Source organism: Bombus impatiens, unplaced genomic scaffold (genome assembly GCF_000188095.3).
Source record: "Bombus impatiens unplaced genomic scaffold, BIMP_2.2 scf_0487, whole genome shotgun sequence".
NCBI classification, from domain to species: domain Eukaryota; kingdom Metazoa; phylum Arthropoda; class Insecta; order Hymenoptera; family Apidae; genus Bombus; species Bombus impatiens.
Genome location: NT_176906.1, coordinates 509,789 through 528,487, shown reverse-complemented (window position 1 = coordinate 528,487; position 18,699 = coordinate 509,789). Strand labels below are relative to the sequence as shown.

Below are 18,699 nucleotides of genomic sequence, written 5' to 3'. Positions count from 1 at the left end.
TCGACGTATCGTGTCGGCTGTGGACCGAAGAAATCGTCGAATATCGTCGAAGATGGCTGCTACCACTGAAATATTAAATACTCTCACAGAAAGGACAATTTCCCAAAAGAAAATGTAGGATTTTCTGGCTTGTGACGCGTTTCAGGTAATAACTAAATAATTAATAAAGAATACGGTGCATATTCACAGGACGGTGTCTGAATTTTATTTGTAAGAACCGTGGGCGGTTACGGAGAGTCATTGTAACTTCATTCTAACTTGACATTTTGACAGGAGATAGACGTAAATATTGGACTAAGCGTTCGATGAAAAGTAGTGTCACAGATTGAAAATATAAAAATTATTATGACACGTGCAGAAAAAATTGACTCATGTGTATAATAAACTGGATAATAGTGTTTCGTTTTGTCTTACACAACAATGTGCCATTTTCACATGTTATAAGTTCTCCGATATGTTAACGTTTCGAATAACAGCACAATAAGTGCTTAAACAAATTGTACTACCGCATATCAACGTTTACAAATTACTGATCCCTTTATTGAAAGATTCATTTATTGTTTTCGAACTATATTTGTTTTCAATTCCATTTAGTTGTGCGAGTCTTAACATCATATAATTTTTAATATTATTGCTATATCAAAGTACGATTACACCGTTTTTTATATGTAAAATTTTTTTATACAAGCACATATATTCTCCTGTAATTAGTTGGCTTTATATAATAACATTAATAACAATATAATAACAGTTTGAAAAATTATAACTACTTATTTTTATGTAAAATTTATGTAACTAATATCATAAATACTATAAAAATTAATGAATTTTAACTATGTACTTTATAAATAGTATGCATATATAAGCATATATATATATATATATTTTATGATCTCACAATTCATTAATAATTGTTTCAAAGGAGCATTTTCTACTGCAAGTTTAATAATTTACATTGTATTTCTGTAATTTCATGAATATCTTATGTTTATTATGTAGAAGAATGCTGACTATGTAAATCCTTGTAATATTATTTATATATCCTTCCTATATGTTAAAAATACTATCAGTGTGTTAAAAATGTAGATTCCATTTTATAAAACATATAATATATGTATAAAGGTACTAAAAAAATGTATTTAATATTCACCATAATATGAATGATGTAAGTAAAAAATATATCGGTGATATGAGTTTTTAAAAAATTAATATTAAATTTTTATGTTCTGGTCTTCATACATGTCATTTGTGTGCTTTTAGCAAGTATTAAATATGAACATAATGCGTAAACTACGAGGGGGTACTAGTGTTGGAGGCATGGGTTCCAGCAGTACTGGTGGTTTAGATGATTGTACTGGAAGTATAAATCCTCAACATACTGCTTTGGGTCTTATGCACCTTAAAAAACTTTTTTCTGAATATACCCATCCTCCACATCTCCTCTCTGATGCTGAACGTAATGATAAATTATATAATATGTTGCCATTATTTTGCAAGGTCAGTATTCACATATTACATAAATAAAAGTTCAATAATTTTCTTTCTTTCTAGCTAAATTATTAACTTAGATTAATTGACATTTAGGTATTTGGATCTAGTCCAACAGGAGATATGAGTGAAAAATTTTGGGACATTTTGGCATTTACACAACAAGTATCTAAGTTAATGGTATTTGAAATCAGTAGTAGGGCAAGTAATCAGAGTACTGAAACTGCAAGTTGTGCCATTGTACAATTTTTAGAAATTGAGAATAGTGAAGAATCAAGCAATGGCTGGATGTTACTATCTGCATTAAACTTGCTTGCAGCAGGTGATACTTCTGTAATACAGGTATACATTTCAATTATACTTCACTATTCTAATTAATGTAAACTGCTGTATGTGTTAATAGATGTATATTTTATTAGGCAATGACTACTGCTTCTGTTCCATCAACATTGGTAAAATGTTTGTATCTATTTTTTGATTTGCCTGAAATGATTGACGACGAGGCTGATATTACAGATACAAATAGTGAATATACTTCAAAACAACGTAGAATATTATTACAAAAAATATTTGTACAAGTACATATCTCTTATATATCCTTGATTTTTTCAATTTTTATTTAAGCAATTAAACGAATGTTAATTTACAGTTATTGGTGAGATTATGTAGCCATCCATATCCCGCAGAAGAACTTGCACGCAAAGATGATCTAACTTTATTATTCTCAGCAATAACTAGTTGGTGCCCTCACTATAATGTGATGTGGCGTAAAAGTGCGGCAGAAGTATTAATGACTTTATCTCGACATGGACTTACCCAAAATGTAGTAAGCTACATTCATAGTAAGTATAAGTTTAAGTTTAATCTATTTAATCATGAACTAAATATGTTTTTCAAATTTGCTAAATAATATGAAATACTGTCGCTTTTAATTGTAGATAAAGGATGTATAGCACTATGTGTTGATAATATGCAACGTGTACCTGAGCTGGCACCATTGGAAGTGGTAGAAATGTTTGTTACAGTATTTTGTTTCTTAAAAGATTCTAGTGAGGTATCTCAAACACTTCTAGACGATTTTCGTGCTTGTCAAGGATATATCTTTTTATCAGAATTTTTGTTAAAGTAAGAATTTTCTAACTGTAATAATATTAGTTATATAAATTAATCTTATTAGTATAGTATTTAATATCATAACGATATTAATATTTACAATACCATTATTAATTTATGATCTGTAGACATGCCCCATCAAGATTAGAACAAGATAGTAGAGCAGAGGCACAAGATGCCATTCGGAATTTAGTGCTTATGTTGGCTTCTCTAACAATGTGTGGCCATACAGAATTAAAGCCAAGTCAAGCTAGTATGGGATCTTTGTTCCAAATGCTTGGTTTTACTTTACCTCAACCGAGTAATAGAGGTATAAATATTTCAATATATGATTTTAAATTTTCCTAGTATTATTTAATAAAGCATAATAAAGTAAGTATATCACCTAGAGTTAAAAATAAATTAACTTTTGCAGGAGGAAGCGTCAGAAATATTCAAGCATTCCAAGTATTACAGTCTGTATTTGTAAAGTCCAATTCACCACTCTTATGTTGTACAATCCTTGATGCAATATCTAGTGTATATCATAGTGACAATGCCAATTATTTTATACTTGAAGGGCAAAACACATTATCCCAATTTGCAGAAAAAATTCACCTAAAAAATCGAGAAATACAAGAGAAGCTTTTTCAACTACTAGAATTTATAGTATTTCAACTTAATTTTGTGCCTTGTAAGGAACTTATATCTCTGTCTATACTACTCAAAACAAATAATTCAACCAGTTGCAGTATATTATGCATGGAAACACTCCTTAATATACTCAGGTAATAAGTAGTGTTTTTTAATTATACAACTTATTCGACTATACATATTTTATATTGATTCCGGAAAACGTACCTTTTCAGACATAATAATATATTTAAAGATGTATACAGAGAAGTGGGTATGTTAGAAGTCTTTGTTACATGTCTTCATCGTTATGCAACTCTACTCAAAGATAAACAAGCTGCACAAGATCAAGGATTAGGTATTAATATTTTCATACCTTTTTTCATTTTCAAATAACATGTTTTATTTAATATACATATATATAAATCAAATAAACAAAGACTGTTGTTTTTTAGAATATCAAATCTGCCAAGAAGATGAGCGATTGGGTGCCTTAGTAATGGAAGCCTTGACAACATTATTAGCAAGCAATGTTCAGAATGCTAATGTGTTTAGGGAATGCGGTGGGGCACGTTGTGCTCATAATCTCGTGCCCTATATGGATTGTCGATATCAAGCACTTGGTATTGTTAGAGAATTAATACTTAGTGCAGGAGGAGACGATGACATGGCTACATTACTAGGTGTTATGCATTCAGCACCTTCTAATGCCTTAGTCTTAAAAACACATATATTAAAAGTTGGTGTATTTGATATCACTATTAATCTTTAAATTTTTTAACATTACTATAAAGTATTCGAATTTTTTTAGTCTCTATTGGCTTGTTTGCGAGAATCTCATCGAACTAGGACTGTCTTTCGAAAAGTGGGAGGTTTTGTGTATGTAATGTCCGTCTTAGTGTCTTTAGAAGGCCAATTAGGCATACAAAGATCAGAGAGTACAGAACCTTGTAACGACATAATAAAAAGAACGCCACAGGAAGAAGCACAGTTACTGACTCTTTTACACGTTGTATTTCACACTATAAGTACAGCTATGAGATTTGAACCAGCAAATGCTAAATTTTTCCACCATGAAGTAAATATTTATTTATTAATATTTACAGAGTAAAAAAGAGAGAACGATTGTAAATAACATAATTATACAATAATAGGTGTTTATACAAATATTTATATAATATTTGATTTACAGATATGCCAATCAAGTTTGTGTGACACTTTGCGACTTCTTGGATGTTTCTCAACACAGACGAAGCTTACTGAAATAGATATAATACCAACTACGAATTATCATAATATGTTATCAGCACTATTTACTGGAAGCGTATTAGAACCCGTGTTCTCAGATGTTATACCAAAGACATTATCATATGCATGCTTATTACTACGACTTCTGTATGATGTAGCACTTGACTCTTTTGATAAGCCAAATTTGGCAGGTCTAGGAATGAGATCGCCAAATCATAAACAAAATAGCGTTGAGGTGGTTCTTAAATTTGATTTATAGTACATAATAATGAATGTTATTAAATTACTAAACTAAATATTACATTATTTTTAGCAACAAAGATCTTTCGATTCACCGGGAAGCGGAAAGAAAAGTGGTATAAATTCTTTAAATCTGAGTCCACCTACTCCTGAACCAATTGTAGTTCATCCTGGCATAGTTGTTGGAATGTTATATTTACTTCCATCAATCTCAGAACCATCCAATCCACAAATGGCTTTAGCTTTACAATTATATGTCGCAGAAATTATTAAAAGTTTAGTGCGATCCGAAAGAAACCAACAAATAATGTGTGATGCTGGAATGGCGGGTGAATTGTTATCTATAGGTAGAATAGCTTTGCAAGATGAAACACATCCTTTACATCAACCATTACAATATATTATAGAAAGACTCGCAGCGCAATCCTTAGAACCACGTGATTTAAGGTAAGATGCAAAAGAAAGTTTAGAGAAATACTAATCAAAAGTAATATTTGTATATGCACCATATAAAATTTTTGTAATTAAAGGGAATTTTTGCGTTTGGGTGATCCATTATGCTGTATTTCACTCGATGATATTGAACTAAATAAACCTCGAGGCGGACCCGTGCCATTGACGCGTATTAAAACTTTAGTATCCATGACAACACCAAAGGATTTTCGAGCACACGGTTCTTGTACTTTACCGCCTTTCGTAGAACTGGATATGAGTGCTGAAGGATTTGCATGTCTATATTTACCTAGTGTTGCACCACAAAGTACAACTCCACCTACAGTGGTAGCTGCTGATAGTAGCGTACTTGGTGGGATTGGTTCTGGTAAGTCTTAAATATCTTTAAGATGTAAGTATTAAAGAATACATATTCTTCATTTATAAAAGATTTGCGTTTGCATCCGATGTTAATTTTTTAGGTGATAGGTTATTTCCTCCACAAACTGGTCTGACTTATAGCACATGGATATGTGTTGACAAATTTAGTGATCCTAGAACTGACCCTCACTGTGTGCGACTGCTAACATTAGTTCGTATTCCACAATCAACAAGGGATTTGATTTGTTTAACTGCAGTGCTTAGTGCAAGAGACAAAGCTATTATCGTATCTACACAAGAAACACCGTTACCGCAAAGTAAGTTTTATTAATCTTTTATTTCTCTTTAAGTCCTTATTCTTACCTACTCCTAATCTTTTCTACAACATAAACCTTATCTACAAATTAAATAAAAATTTCAGATGTAAGTGAATGGGAGCCAGAAGGAACTGGTGAATGTGGTGCAAGAGTCTGGTGTCCAGACTTGCTTCATGAAGGTCAATGGCATCATATAGCTATTGTACTAAATCGTGCTGTTTTAAAAAATTCAAGTTTCTCGTTATACTTGGATGGTCAACATATTCATAGTCAAAAGCTTCATTATATTACACAAGTTCCTGGAGGAGGAGCAGCAAATTTGACAGTAGCATCTCCAGTATATGGGTATATAGGTACACCACCTTGTTGGCGACGGTATTCTAGACTAACATGGAAACAAGGACCATGTCACTTAATAGAAGAAGTATTTAATTCTCAAAACATAACAACATTATTTAAATTAGGCCCACATTATATGGGAAGTTTGCAAGCTCCACAACTGTCAGGTATTAATATAAATTTTATACAAGTCCATACATTTATTTTTATTTAATTAAAAAAACTTAATTTTTTATACAGGACAAGAGCCTTTAATGCCTCTTGTTGCAGAAGAAAAAGTTGTATTTGGATTAAATGCTAAAGCAATGTCCCAATTAACATTAGCTAAAATTAGGAAAGTTTATAGTCGGACTGATAACAAATCAATTGCTAAACAGGTATATACAGCCATTTCCATTTATAAACATATCTTCTGTATGTATTAATTAAATATTGTTATTATTTGACAGCTTGGTATGTCATCGCACGAAAATGCCACTCCTATTAGAGTTCTTCATAATTCAGCAGGACATCTAAGTGGACCAGCACGAGCACTTGGTGGTGTAGTCGTTGGATATCTCGGTGTTCGAGTCTTTAGCCCTCGACCTGTAGCTACAATGATTGATAATGTAGGAGGATGTTCAGTGTTGTTAGGTAAAACTTTTTACCAATCTGTATTTTAAAATATATTTAAGTATTTATTTAAACAAAAATTTAAAAGATAATCATTCGTTTTAACAGGTTTAATAGCTATGGCCCAAGATGTAGAATCCTTATACGCTGCTGTTAAAGCTTTAGTGTGTGTTGTGAGATCCAACCAAGTTGCCCAACAAGAAATGGATCGCAGAAGGGGATATCAAACATTAGCAATGTTACTAAGAAGAAAATGTCCTCTTTTAAATAGTCATATTTTACATCTTACATTCAGTCTTGTTGGTACAGTAGACAGTGGTAGAGAAACTAGTGCAATACCTAATGTTATGGCATTTCAAGATCTTCTATGCGATTTGCAAGTACGATTTTTTTTTATTGTTGATAGATAATTTATCCTCAGAACAAACATTATGAAGATATGAAACATTATACTTTTAGATTTGGCATGAAGCACCTGGTGAACTTTTAAGATCACTTCTAGAACATTTATATGAATTAATAGCAGAATCAAGTGAGAAAAGAACAAATTTACGTTTAATGAGAGATTTGCAATTAGTACACAAATTGCTACATATTTTAAGTGATGTAAAACAAAGTAGTACGAGACAAATTTTGCTTGCATTACTAAGTATTCTATTAAGTCAACCAAGACAAGCTGATTTACTTTGGTAATTTAACATACTCTAAAAAATATAATTATATTGTATGTGTATATCAATAATATCTTTTATAGGTTTGGGCAATTTATTGTTGCTACATTACCTCAAAGTTCGGAAAAGCATTTAATTCTTCGAGAAAGCGAAGGAAATAAAGAAGGAGAAGGGGAACACATACTCTTACGAAATCGTTGTTTGCAGCTTTTACACTCTCTGTTATTTAATGGCCCCAAAGTGAATGTAAAGTAAGTGAAATGAAGAAAGTAGATATGTAAACAAACTCACTATAGTTTCTGTATTAACTTAATAATGTGTTGTAGTATGTGTGAGGAATTAGCTAAGGTATTAGGTTTAGATTGGATATTACTATTTCTTCAATCTGGCCTTCATAGTACCACCGTAATATGGGGGTTACGAATTTTAGTAGCCATTTGTTCTGTACAATCAATATTACAAAAATTTAAAGAAGGAACTAGTAATGGTGGTTGGTTACGCCATACAGACCATAATAAAATGGTATTAGCACTTGGTATGTGTAAAAAAGTTATTAAGCTTTAAATAGTTGTATTTCATACTTTTATATTATATCTTATTTCTATATTTCTAGGTTGTCATCAGCAAATAACTGGTGGTGAAACTAAACCATCTGGCCTTCATGTACCAGGATTTCAACATTTAGGATGGTTATTACCGCAGCATGTAGATCTTGTCCCAGAATTGTATTTTCTTTTTATTGCTCTCATGATGGGACAACCCGTAAAATTATTGCCTACTGATTCCAAAGTTATTTTAAAAGTTCAGTAACATTTGCAAACTATTTTATGTCTTACAGTATTTAAATCAAGCGTAAATATAACAAATATTTATGTTTTATTATAACAGCTGGATTTGGACAATGTATGGAACTTCTTGTTTGGTGTCCCCGCAAATCATACACTATCCTCTTTTGCTAGTAGAATCAATCTTTGTCCTGAGGCTGTGGTAACTTTATTAGCAATGGTACGAACAATGTTGAATAATTATTCAATCAAGTAAGTTTATAATTGAAATTTATCTCTCTTTCAATTAATTACTTTATAATATATTAACATGTATAATTTTTATTTAATAGCCCTGAATCTTTGCCTGATTGGTTAAGCGATTATCCAGTGACAATAATACAGTTCCTTTTTTTCCTTTACCATAATTTCACTGATTTTATGCAAGTATTTATGTCTGCGGAAGTATTGGGTGCATTAGCTGGTACTTTGTTTCCAAAACCTGCAAGCTCTAGTCAAGATAGTAGTGGGGCTAGTACTCCAGCAGATGAGGTGAAATTTAAAGATTAATGATAATCTTTTTAATAAGAAAGAAAATTTACAATAAAATTTTATTTTAGCAAGAACCAGTGTTAGTAAGATCTCCATCAAAGGATGTTGGCTTAACAAATCATCCAGCAAAGAAATTTGTTATGGATTTCATGCGAGTTATTGTAGTAGATTCCCTTTCTCTGCCTGTTAGTGCAAAATCTCCACCAGCAATTGATTTAGTTTTAGAAGCATGGCCAGAACATGCATCTACAGGGCAACAGACACGTTATCAAACAGAAATTCTATCTATTTTAATGGAGCATCTGTTAGCTGCAGACGTTCTAATTGGAGAACAAGCAGCATTACCTGTCGTTCCTGGTGGATCAGTTAATAATATAACAAGTAATGTGTGTTACGTTGCAGCCAGAATAGTTGACAAATTGTGGCAAGGTAAATTTCCAAATTTTCACTTTTTATAGCCAATTGCATAATCGAATATTTATCATTTCAAATCGATTATTTGATAATATACAGGTGCTTTGACGAAAGACCCACATGAAGTGTTTGATTTTATTGTAAAATTAATTGGACAAGCAAAAAGACGACCAGGTGTCGTTAGTATGGAAGGACTTCATCACTGTTTAAACAGAACAATTTTATTTTTATTGTCACGAGCAACGGATTCTATAGCCGATCAAATGGCTGTGTTAGAAGCCTTGCATAAACTTACCACCCACAGGTGAGGTTAATGTTTTTTGAAATAAAATTTTTTGCAAATTGTAAATGAAGTCTAATTTAAATATATTTTTTATAGATTGTTAGTTTTCGGCGCTGGTAATCATGAATTAGAATTTATCGGTTGTTTGACTTATTGTTTATTGCAACTGACAGCTGATATAAAGATTATGCTTGATACGAATACGAAAACAACATGGCACGTTAATCCACAAGTTGAAGCCAGTGATGATAGATTAACATCTCATCAAGGTCATAATCTGATGGCTGTTGCAGCTACAAGAGTTTGGGAAGAGTTATATGTATGTAAAAAGCCTGCCATAGAAGAAGTTTTTAAAATTACTCTTCCAGCACCTATAGGTAACGAACGTGCTCCCGAATTATCGGTAGTGAGAGATCAAGTACATGAAGCTGCAACTAAGCTTTGGTTGAATTATGTTGTTATGGAAAGAAAAGCTTCTTATAGAGTTCCTTGGGAACTTCATAATCAAATACAATCGGTAAATATTCGTTTACAGATCCTAGCAATAATTTATATAAAATAGAATGTATAGAAAATCATATTGTGTTTAGAAAATCCAAAAAGTAACAGGAGGTTTAACAAGACTAGCAAGTAGAACAAAAGTTCGGAAAGAAGAATCTGTACGCGTAAGATTGAGATTACATCAGAACACTGTTGCACAATGGACAGAGCAACATATTGCATTAGTTCGCGAACTTGCTGCAGCGAAACGTTTGCAATATATACAAACTAATCAACATACCCAGCGATATGTATATCAAGTAAGGAGATCATTAAAAAAGAAGAAAAAGAAATGTCAATAATTGTATTAATAATTTTGCATTATATAGGAGTGGTTACAAACCGAGACTGAATTAACAAGAGAACGCGGTCTATGGGGACCGCCAACTCCTACTAGGCTTGACAAGTGGATGTTAGATATGACCGAGGGCCCATGCAGAATGAGAAAGAAGATGATGAAAAATGAACTTTTTTATATACATTATCCTTATCGACCTGAATTAGAGCATCCTGATAATGTAAGCTAGCTCCACTATTAAAAGAAGAAGAGGAATATTAATTAATGATAAAAAATAATTTACTTATTTTGATTTTTATAGAAACAATTGAAGTACAAAGTTGCGACAAGCACTGATAGTAAAGAATACTATTTAAAGCAACTTGGTAATTCATCTGGTATGTTTGAACGTGAACGCGATCCTGTTATTGATGATACACCGTTAAATGTTAACGACGCCTCTACGGAAAGTGAACCTCCTATGGTACCATGTACATTAGAACGTCATGCTAGTGAACCTGATGAAGCACCAGAGGATAATGAACAAGAAGAAGAAAATAATCAGACTGTTCCAGACAATCAAACTTTGATACGACTATTAGAGGAACATGAAAAAGTTTGTCTTTTTCCTTCTGCTACAAATATAAATAAATAAATAATAATCAATATATGCAGTATTTATGCGCTTTTTATATTTTCAGATAAGTCACATGTTCAGGTGTGCTAGGATTCAAGGTTTAGATACAACTGAAGGTTTGTTGTTGTTTGGAAAAGAACATTTTTATGTAGTTGATGGATTCACACTGTTAAAGTCTAGAGAAATAAGAGATATTGAAAGTTTACCCGAAGCTTATGAGCCAATTTTACCATCGCCGGGATCTCCGAGAAGATCCAGAGCTATGAGGCAATGTTCAAAATTTAATTATGAGGATATCAGGTAATAAATTTGTATACAACGTGAAACTAGATTATTGTATCTAATTTTGACACGTCAACAACAGTGACCCCGTTTTGCATGTTTTCCTGTAGGGAAGTACATAAAAGAAGGTATTTGTTACAACCAATGGCATTAGAAGTATTTAGCGGAGATGGTAGAAATTATCTATTAGCATTTCCTCGTAAAGTAAGAAACAAAGTTTACCAAAGATTTATGACATTTGCAACAGCGATTGCTGACAGCGCGCAACAATCAGTTGCTGGTCAAAAGAGAACAGCAAATGTAGAACAAGCTACAGGTTTACTTTCGAATCTAATAGGTGAAACTTCTGTTACGCAACGATGGGTGGTTAGTATTTTAAGTGGTATTAAATTTATATTGTTCATATTATAGTTATTTATGGAAATATTTATTTTATAGAGAGGCGAAATATCCAACTTCCAGTATTTGATGCATCTTAATACTTTAGCTGGTCGTAGCTATAACGATTTAATGCAATATCCGATATTTCCCTGGATCTTGGCCGATTATGATAGTGAAGAATTGGATCTCACTGATCCTGCAACATTTAGAGATTTTAGTAAACCTATGGGTGCACAGAGCCCAGAACGATTATTACAGTTTAAAAAGAGGTAATGTAACTAAATAAATTAATATAAGAAAAATAATTTAACTGTTAATTCACATTTAAATCAGATATAAAGAATGGGATGATCCACACGGAGAAACACCTCCTTATCATTATGGGACTCATTATTCCTCTGCAATGATAGTTTGTTCGTATCTAGTGAGGATGGAACCATTTACACAACATTTTCTTCGATTACAGGTCTATACTAATTAAAATAAAAAGGTCTAATTTATAGCACGAAATTAATTACTACTGTAATACATGAATTATGAAATTTCTAGGGTGGACATTTCGATTTGGCCGATAGAATGTTTAATAGTATAAAGGAAGCATGGCTTTCAGCATCTAAACATAATATGGCTGATGTAAAAGAACTTATACCAGAATTTTTTTATCTTCCAGAATTTCTAGTTAATTCAAATCATTTTGATTTAGGTAAGTATTACAAGCCAGGCATGAACATGTTATTAATAGAACTGTAAACATTAGCACCATATATTATTTGTAGGTTCTAAACAGAGTGGTGTACAATTGGGAGATATTGTATTACCACCATGGGCAAAACAGGATCCTCGAGAATTTATACGCGTGCATAGACTCGCTCTGGAATGTGATTATGTATCACAACATCTTCATCAATGGATCGACTTAATATTTGGTTGTAAACAAAACGGCCCTGCTGCGGTTGAAGCTGTTAATGTATTTCATCATTTATTCTATGAAGGCAATGTTGATATTTACAAGTAAGATTTTGTAGTACTTATTTTGCAGTACTTTTCCCAATTATATTTTATGGTTTGACTTTTATAATTCCTATTGTATTCTTCTAGTATTGATGATCCTTTAAAGAAGAATGCCACTATTGGATTTATTAATAATTTTGGCCAAATACCAAAACAGTTGTTTAAAAAACCGCATCCAGCTAAAAAAATGACCCAAAGAACTAGTGTTATTGATCCAGGACCTATTACTCCTGGTTTAAGCATTACTACATCTGACAAGTTATTCTTTCATAATCTTGATAATTTAAAGCCGTCACTTCAACCTATCAAAGGTTTATATAATTATATAAAGATCTAGTTATTGAATCATTGTGAATCATAATTAGTAATTTACGTTTTTAGAATTAAAAGGTCCAGTTGGACAAATACTTCATGTTGATAAAGCAGTGTTAGCTGTGGAACAAAATAAGACGCTTATTCCTCCAACATATAATAAGTATGTAGCATGGGGTTTTGCAGATCATTCTCTCAGAATAGGGAACTATGACAGTGACAAAGCAATATTCGTTTGTGAAGCTATGATACAAAGTGGTGGTGAAATAGTTGCTTGCGTTTGTCCGTCTTCCAAATTAATAGTAACTGCTGGCACAAGTTCTGTAAGTTATTGCTTGAATTTAGTTTTTGTTTCAGCAATTCTTTGAAACAGAACTGTTTTAATAGGTTGTGACAGTTTGGGAATATACTAAAAGGCAACTTTCTATTAAACAATGTTTGTATGGTCACACGGATGCTGTTACATGCTTATCGTCTAGTCCAGCATATAATGTAATTGTATCAGGATCTCGAGATGGTACTGCAATTATATGGGATTTGTCTCGTTGCTTATTTGTTCGTCAACTTCGCGGACATGCAGGACCGGTAGCAGCGGTAGCTATAAACGAACTGACAGTACGTTTAATATATTCTGTAAAGTATAATTAACAAGAGCAAAATATAGATTTATATCACATAGGCGTAACATGATTTTTTATAGGGCGACATAGCTACTTGTGCAGCTACTTGGTTACATGTGTGGAGCATTAATGGCGAAGAACTTGCTAGTGTTAATACATGTGTTGGTCGTGCTGACAGAATGCAGCAAATTTTATGCGTTGCTTTCAGTCAAACTCACGAATGGGATTCACAGAATGTTATTATGACTGGATCGACTGATGGCGTAGCACGCGTAAAAATAACGCCATTTATTAAAATATTTAAATTCTATAGTATTGTACATAAATAAAAAAATATCATATTTTTGTAGATGTGGTCGATGGATTATGTACAAGTGCCTGCAGAAGAAGAGAAGCTAGAGGAAATTACTGCTACCAAAGAAAAACATATGAAGTCAAATAAAAATGAAAGTCAAAATGAAAATACGAAAAAACGAGTGCATGAATTAGTTAAACAGATGAGCATTTCTGCCGAAGGATCAAGTTTGCTCGCAAAAAGTGGTTCAGAAAGTAGTCTTTCAGAAGCCGAAAATGCTAAAGAAGCATCAAGATTGCATGAAGAGAAAGAAGAATGCTCGGATAACGAATCAAGTAATGGTTCCAGTAATAAACCATCGCCGCAGAATAATACTCCTACTATTGTGCTTCGTAGAAAGAGTCGTGGAAATCCAATGTTTCGTAAAAGTGAAGGTGGTGGACGTGCAGATAGCGAGGGTACTCAAACAAGGTACTTAAATACAGCTTCTGTTCTTTAGAACAAATATTTTCATTTATTCGGTTTTTACTATAATACTATCGATCAAATTAATTCATAGCGAGTCATCTAATAATCCTGGAGATTCTGAAGGAGCTCTACGAGCTAGTAAAAGTGATACTAGTTTAACAGATAGTTTCGTCATGGTTACTGAAGCTGATACAAAACCTAAAAAAATTAATCCACAAAATATCTTAAGGGACGGTTTTAAATGGCAACGGCAATTAGTATTTAGAAGTAAATTAACGATGCATACTGCATATGATCGCAAGGATAATGCGGAACCAGCATCTATAACGGCCCTCGCAGTATCAAGGTAAAATATTTATAACTTATTTTTTATTTGAAAAATATATAAAATATTAAAAACTTAAGTATTTAATTAAATCACAGAGACCATAGGACAGTGTACGTTGGAGATACAAGGGGAAGAGTCTTTTCATGGAGCGTATGTGAACAACCAGGACGTACGGTGGCCGATCATTGGCTTAAGGATGAAGGAGCAGATTCATGCGTTGGTTGTGGAGTTAGATTTAATCTTTATGAAAGGAGACATCATTGTCGTAATTGTGGACAAGTATTTTGTTCAAAGTAAGTTACTATGATACTATAAATTATTTAAGTAAATTACAAATTTACAACCTGCATTCTTTTTCTATATTTACTGTACTTTACTATACTTATTGACATAAGTATTTTGTTAATATTTTTATACTTTATATACAGATGCAGCCGATTCGAATCGAAAATATCGAGACTCGGGATTTTAAAGCCCGTTAGAGTTTGTCAAGGTTGTTATTCGTCATTACGATCTCAGCATTCTGCTGAAAGCAGCATTTAAATATAGTAATGTATTGTATGGTTTCGTATAAATTATTGGTTTCAGAATGGGTACAGCGAGAATGTATGTACATAGCAACGTACCCTTTTATGTTTTTATTCGAATTTTTTTACAAGAGAAACGAGGCGTGCATTTCCTTACTTTCTCATATTTTATACGATACATTGTTTTAAAAGATTATTTTACCAGAGAGACAGAAAAATTGATCGCTGCATTTTTCGTATAATCAATTTTGGTTTCAACAATTTCATGTTGCGAATTGAGATCATTTCATTTCTCTTTTTCTCCATGAAATAAACTTAATATTACAATACACTCCTGTCGATTTTATAATATTGCTTGTATATTTTTACTATTTTAATGAATTAAGCTATTTCCTAATAGTGATCGGCCTGTTTCACATTATCGACAGGTTTGTACTGGAAGAATTTTAAAAACATTATTTGAAAACTGACATGACATTTAAATCTCTAATATGTAAAGCACATATTATAAAATACGAACATATTTTTCGTTTTTAATGTTTGACTCTTAATCATTTCTAATATTTTTCTACATCATGTGTATTTGTATTTTATATGCCGAAGAACAATGTGTACAGTTACATTCTGTATTGTATATTTGATTTATATGTTGCACTTACTTCTTAACAGCAAAAGGAGACTTTATATACAGACATATATACGAAATCATGTATAGCAGCACTTGTTTAATATGCGTAGTCTGTGATTTTTTTCTTTCCTATTTTAATTTAATGAAGCTATAATTAATAAATTTCTTGAGTAATTATTACTAATAATAATAAGAATAATAATATATAAAATATATATTATGCTATTTATGCGATTCATTTCTCTGTCATAACGCTTATATCGTTTCTCATATTTGAATGTATTAAATAATTATTGTTAATATTTATTTTAAATTATGATAAAAATTAATACCAGATGTCAATACTGTTAATGGAAAAATATTAGATTTAATATTATTAGATTAACCAAAAAAATATATTTATACCGCCTATTTGTACTGTTCTTGTTTACATTATGTTTTACGTATAATTATTGCTTAATAAAATGCTTTTATTTTCTTTTTTATAATTCCATCATGTACATAATGCAGTAATAATACGCGGTGTAATTTATTCTAAAAATTATCAGTGGTATATAATTTATTACTGTATCATGATAGACAAGTCTTTTATTTTTCCATTCTATAGAACTGAAAATACTAATAATCTCAAAATTCAAGAATATATGTATTACAAGAAAAAAAAGGAAAAATACGCAATTGCAGTGCACCCTTTGTGATCGCTGCCTCTATCGATATAAAACTCGTAAATTTATAATAGACAATACCTTAATTACGTTAAAGTGTTATTAACTGTAAGATGGTTATGAAACCATAGACTCTAAAACCAGCAGTAATATTGTAAGCAATGTCATAAATGTGGAATACGCTCGTTTGTTCACAAATTGATCATGAATGCATCTGTAAAATTAATAGTAAAGAGGGAGATAAATTAAAAACATGTTCTTGGGTAAGTGTTTTGTAGAGTTTTAAAAATGATGAAGTATTGCAAATGCAACATATTCTTGGGAAAATTAAGTTTGTCTAACAGTTAAGAAGAATCAATGAATACCGACGAAACACATAAAGATTTGTATAAATACAATGATCGCGGTATTAGGAAAAGAAATTGTCTCCCTATATGGATAACGAATTCTACCATTTGTATTCTATCGATACACTTCCATTTTTCTAAAGGCACAAATTTTATAAAGAACAAGAATAAGAAATAGTGTGGCAATTAAAAACTGAGAATGAGATAAACGCAGCTTAAATATCGCGAAATATTGTTTCAAGGTGGTACTAGTAAAGTACTATTGTTACTAGTCAAATGCAATGTGAGCACAATGTTAATGAGTATTCTTTCAAAAAGAATGCTTTTGATATAAAGGTTAAAAGTAGATAATGCTGGAAATGGTGTGAATGAATTCCAATATTTGAATCTCTTAACTATGCGCCGCATAAAAAGAGTTATTACGTATCTTACAGAAATAATATCTGTGTGTCATTATTACATGCCAGTTCTAATAAAACATTGCCAACTATCTTTACTTTTGTACTCCTACTTATATATACAAAAAACAAAACATATACTTAGTTTTACAATGGAATTGGAATGCTTACAATTAATTCTAATTAACAGTTGTAGATATTAATTTTGAAATTTTTTACTGTTATTTATCTTTAAAATAACTACAAGTGATATCCAGTGAACTAAAATTAAGAGCAGGATGAATCTTATTATTGAAAAATTTATTATTTTATCAAGAGGATTACAATCTATATAATTATGTACAATTGAAATAAGTGATTACTTCATCATGTAGAAAAATAAGTATAATTTCTAGTCACACACATATTGGGTGCCTCTTAAGTTTGCTTCGGTTATACAAAATTTTATTTTATATTTGGAGCAGTATTATATTTAATCATATTTGTTGGTGTTTGTGTATTTTATTACAAGATATCAGAACTACGTTCTATTTCGAAATGTACTCGAATTTATGCTGTTTATACTCTACATCATATCTAAAAAAGAGAAGTTAAGCATTATACTTATATGTAATCACATATTAGAGTATCAAAACATATTATCGGTTAAATTTGATTATCGCTATGTAATACGAAAATAAAATTAATTTCATAACTTTCGGCAATATTGCTTTTTTCTTATGTATGTACAATGATTTTATCTTACTATACAATTATACAATACAATTTGCTCTTATAATTTCATTTTTATGCTAATTTAATAAAAGAAACATTATTTAATATACACATAATGATCATATAACTTCTCAAGAGACTGTAAAAAAATACCATTTTGTTATAATGTACCAAATTATATCTTCTTAAGCATTAGAAAAAAGCAAACCATTGCTAATTTTACAATGTCACATAAATTAATGTTTTAAATTAGTCTTTTCGCAAATCCACTATATCAATGAAGCATATGTGCATTATATAATTTGACCCCAAATTGTACATACATAGAGATGTATAAAAAAAACATGAAAAAAATATTAATTACATAGAAATGTACGATAGATAAAACTTAGAAAATATGTGCAAAATTCTAATAACCAGTGTTGAATACTGGTATGTATGACTTTGAAGGCGTGCATATGCGTGTTATTCTGTGTATATGCGTGTATACGTTTCCCACCCGCACATAGGAATTACATACATGTATACATACAATCATTTTCATATATATATATATATATATTATATATATTACATATATAATATTATAAATATATATTATTATAATATATATAATATATAATATATATATATAATATATATATATATATCGCAGTAACTTTTGCGGCTCTGTATCCGTTATATTATGGTATTATTCTTATTCTTCTTTTTATTATTATTATTATTATTGCTATTATTATTATTATTATTATTATTATTATTATTATCATTATTGTTATTATTATTATTATTATTATTATTAT

General features: G+C 31.0%; 1 protein-coding gene across 2 annotated transcripts; it reads left to right on the top strand.

The window, feature by feature from the left end:
• Window positions 1-11: 11 nt before the first annotated feature.
• On the top strand, window positions 12-15,878 carry LOC100743751 (WD repeat and FYVE domain-containing protein 3). Of its 2 annotated transcripts, XM_012387801.3 has the most exons (45): window positions 12-145; window positions 1,261-1,497; window positions 1,585-1,830; window positions 1,908-2,066; window positions 2,138-2,330; window positions 2,427-2,613; window positions 2,730-2,911; window positions 3,017-3,368; window positions 3,450-3,571; window positions 3,669-3,952; window positions 4,025-4,291; window positions 4,406-4,696; window positions 4,775-5,148; window positions 5,232-5,521; window positions 5,616-5,831; window positions 5,936-6,337; window positions 6,411-6,547; window positions 6,620-6,803; window positions 6,891-7,162; window positions 7,242-7,471; window positions 7,537-7,704; window positions 7,780-7,988; window positions 8,067-8,254; window positions 8,342-8,490; window positions 8,571-8,769; window positions 8,838-9,198; window positions 9,283-9,487; window positions 9,563-9,983; window positions 10,057-10,266; window positions 10,336-10,524; window positions 10,606-10,899; window positions 10,985-11,220; window positions 11,313-11,568; window positions 11,641-11,852; window positions 11,917-12,049; window positions 12,133-12,286; window positions 12,360-12,594; window positions 12,682-12,905; window positions 12,976-13,229; window positions 13,294-13,521; window positions 13,607-13,798; window positions 13,877-14,292; window positions 14,381-14,635; window positions 14,713-14,910; window positions 15,046-15,878. In XM_012387801.3, the coding sequence occupies exons 2-45, from the start codon at window positions 1,273-1,275 to the stop codon at window positions 15,158-15,160; spliced, it is 10,314 nt and encodes a 3,437-aa protein (XP_012243224.1). In that variant the 5' UTR covers window positions 12-145; window positions 1,261-1,272; the 3' UTR covers window positions 15,161-15,878. The 2 variants fall into 2 exon arrangements, with proteins under 2 accessions (XP_012243224.1, XP_033177660.1); XM_033321769.1 differs by lacking the exons at window positions 12-145; window positions 1,261-1,497 and having other exon boundaries at window positions 1,599-1,668; window positions 1,742-1,830.
• The last annotated feature ends 2,821 nt before the right edge of the window (window positions 15,879-18,699 follow it).